At 65.0% G+C, this 3083-nt stretch overlaps 1 protein-coding gene across 1 annotated transcript; it reads left to right on the forward strand.

Moving 5' to 3' along the window:
* Nucleotides 1-504: 504 nt before the first annotated feature.
* On the forward strand, nt 505-3077 carry LOC113986525 (protocadherin alpha-2-like; the record flags this gene model as incomplete). Its single annotated transcript, XM_039390371.1, has 1 exon — nt 505-3077. A coding segment is annotated over exon 1 (2362 nt), but the record flags the coding sequence as incomplete, so codon positions are not given.
* Between the last annotated feature and the right edge of the window lie 6 nt (nt 3078-3083).

Consider the following 3083-nt stretch of genomic DNA (forward strand, 5'->3'; position numbering starts at 1 on the left):
AAAGGTAAGCAATTTCAATTTGGTTTTAGCGTCTCCGCACTAGACCCAGATAAATTCCACAAGAATTTTTGTGTTCTGAACACCAGCATACTTTTACAGAAGGAAGATCGAGGATAAAGTCTTCTTCTGCAGAGGAAATAGCTGAAATCCCTTCAAGAAGAATACATAAATGAGGAGATTGAGTTATGCCTCCTCAGCAATGCATAGGGAAGATAAAGTCATGAGACCAGAAGTGGGGTAGGCTTTATTCACCGAAGACCTTCCTAGATGTGGTTCCTGGGTTAATATAGGTGTTCTGGCAGATGTACATATCAATTTAAATGCCTTTAGGAAGGTGAAGAGAAAGCGAAGAAGAGAGAAGAGGAGAAGAGAAGAACCAATTATTACCGCTTTGAAGGAAGGGAAATGTTCTGAAGGGAAATCCTGGAGCTCGTCGGCCGAACGGGCGGAGCCACGGCCGGTCCGTCCCCGCACGGAGCCGCAGCGGCAGCGGGAGATGGGCAGGAGGCGGCTGCCCACGGAAGGAGCCGCGGTCGGACACCAGATGCCGCTGTTGGCCGCGAAGGCGCCGTGAGACACGGGAGGGCGGCAGCTCCTCCCCGAGCCGCTGTCACGGTGCCGTCAGCGGGAGGAAGGATGCGGCGAACCGCTCCGGGCGCGGCAACGGGAGAGCGGAGCGGCGTCCCGCTCCTGCCAGGGAGACCTTAGCGCGGCCATGTGGGGGGCGGCGGAGAGGCGGGCAGGGCGAGGGAGGGGACCGGAGGCGGCGGCGATGGGCGACCGTGTGTGGGGTGCGGTGTTGCGGGTGGTGGCGGTGCAGGCGGCGTGGGCGCTGTGCTGGGGGCAGGTGCGGTACTCGGTGCCGGAGGAAGCGAAGGCCGGGACGGTGGTGGGCCGTGTGGCGCAGGACCTGGGTCTGGAGGCGGGCGAGGCGGAGGCGCGGCGGCTGCGGCTGGTGCCTGGGGGCCGGCGGGCGAGCGTGGAGGTGAGCGGGGCGAGCGGGGCGCTGGTGGTGAGCTCGCGGCTGGACCGGGAGGAGCTGTGCGGCAAGAGCGCGCCGTGCGCGCTGCGGCTGGAGGTGCTGCTGGAGCGGCCGCTGCGCGTCTTCCACGTGGAGCTGGAGGTCACCGACATCAACGACAATGCCCCAATTTTCCGTGCCATCGAAGAAGCCCTTAACATCGCCGAATCATCTCTCCCTGGGTCTCGTTTCCCGCTGGAGGGCGCATCAGATGCGGATATTGGAGCGAACGCTCAGCTCTCCTATACGCTCAGCCCCAGCGAACACTTCAGTCTTGATCATCAGGGGGATAATGACCAGAGCGCGTCTTTAGGTCTTATTTTAAGAAAATCTCTGGATCGGGAGACGATGCCGGTGCACCGGTTGTTGCTGACGGCGAGTGATGGGGGCCGGCCGTCTCTGACAGGGACGATGGAACTGGTGATCTCGGTGCTGGATGCGAACGACAACGCGCCCCAGTTCAACCAATCTGTCTATAAAGTTAAAATCTTGGAGGGTTCAGAGCTCGGGACTCTAATAATCACACTTAGTGCCATGGATCCGGACGAAGGATCCAACAGCGATATTGTATATTTATTTAGTAGACATGTCACTACAGAAGTTAAGGAAATGTTCACTATAGACGAAAACAAAGGAGAAATCAGACTTCAAGGCAAGATAGACTACGAAGAAATGGATAGTTACGAGATCCCCGTAGAAGCAAGAGACAAAGGCTCTCCGCCGCTGTCGGGTCACTGCAAGGTGGTGGTGGAAGTGCTGGACGTGAACGACAACGCGCCGGAGGTGCGGGTGACGTCGCTGTCGGTGCCGGTGCCCGAGGACGCGTCGCTGGGGACGGTGGTGGCCCTGCTGAGCGTGTGGGACCGGGACTCGGGGTCGAACGGTCGTGTGCGGTGCTGGGTGTGGCCGTCGGGTCCGTTCGTTCTGGAGGCGACGTTGTCGGGGTCGTACTCGCTGGTGCTGCGGGAGTTGCTGGACCGGGAGCGGGTGTCGGCGTACGAGGTGGAGGTGCGTGCGGAGGACGGCGGTTCTCCGTCGCTGGGCGGCCGCGTTGGGCTGCGTGTGCCGGTGTCGGACGTGAACGACAACGCACCGTCGTTCGCGCAGGCGGTGTACACGGTGCTGGCGCGGGAGAACAACTTGGCGGGCGCGGAGCTGGCGCGGCTGTGGGCGCGGGACCCGGACGAGGCGGGCAACGGGCGCGTGAGCTACTCGTTGTGGGAGGGCGCGTTGGGCGGGGGGCCGGGGTCGTGGGGGTCGGGGACGTCGGGGTCGGTGGGGGGTGTTGCGGCGTCGAGCTACGTGTCGGTGGAGGCGGAGAGCGGTGTGTTGCGGGCGCTGCAGCCGCTGGACTACGAGGAGGTGCAGGTGCTGCAGTTCGAGGTGCGTGCGGTGGACGCGGGGGAGCCGTCGCTGTGCGGCAACGCGACGGTGCAGCTGTTCGTGGTGGACGAGAACGACAACGCGCCGGCGCTGCTGCCGTCGGCGGGCGGCGGGTCGGAGGCCGGGTCCGTGTCGGGGGAGGCGGGGACGCTGTGGGCGTGGGCGTCGTGGGGTTCGCCGTCGGGTCAGGTGGTGGCGAAGATCCGGGCGGTGGACGCGGACTCGGGCTACAACGCATGGCTGCGCTACGAGCTGTGGGAGCCGCGGGGCAAGAGCGCCTTGTTCCGCGTGGGGCTGTACAGCGGCGAGGTGAGCACGGCGCGGGCGCTGGAGGAGGCGGACGGGCCGCGGCAGAGGCTGGTGATCGTGGTGCGGGACCACGGCGAGCCGGCGCGCTCGGCCACGGCGACGCTGAGCGTGTCGCTGGTGGAGGGCGGCGAGGCGGCGCTGGCGGCGGCGGCGGGCTCGTCGTCGCTGCTGCCGCGCTCGTTGGCGGGCGGCGAGAGCGGCTCTGGGCCGGCGGCGGCGGCGGCGACGAACGTGTGGCTGGTGGTGGCGATCTGCGGCGTGTCGAGCCTGTTCCTGCTGGCCGTGGTGCTGTACGGGGCGTCGCGCTGGGCGCCGCGGGCGGCCGTGCTGTCGGGGCCCGGGCCCACGACGCTGGTGTGCGCCAGCGAAG

The sequence above is a fragment of the Pipra filicauda genome, unplaced genomic scaffold (assembly GCF_003945595.2).
Source record: "Pipra filicauda isolate LSUMZ 115617 unplaced genomic scaffold, ASM394559v2 scaffold815_size75024_pilon, whole genome shotgun sequence".
Classification (NCBI taxonomy): Eukaryota; Metazoa; Chordata; class Aves; order Passeriformes; family Pipridae; genus Pipra; species Pipra filicauda.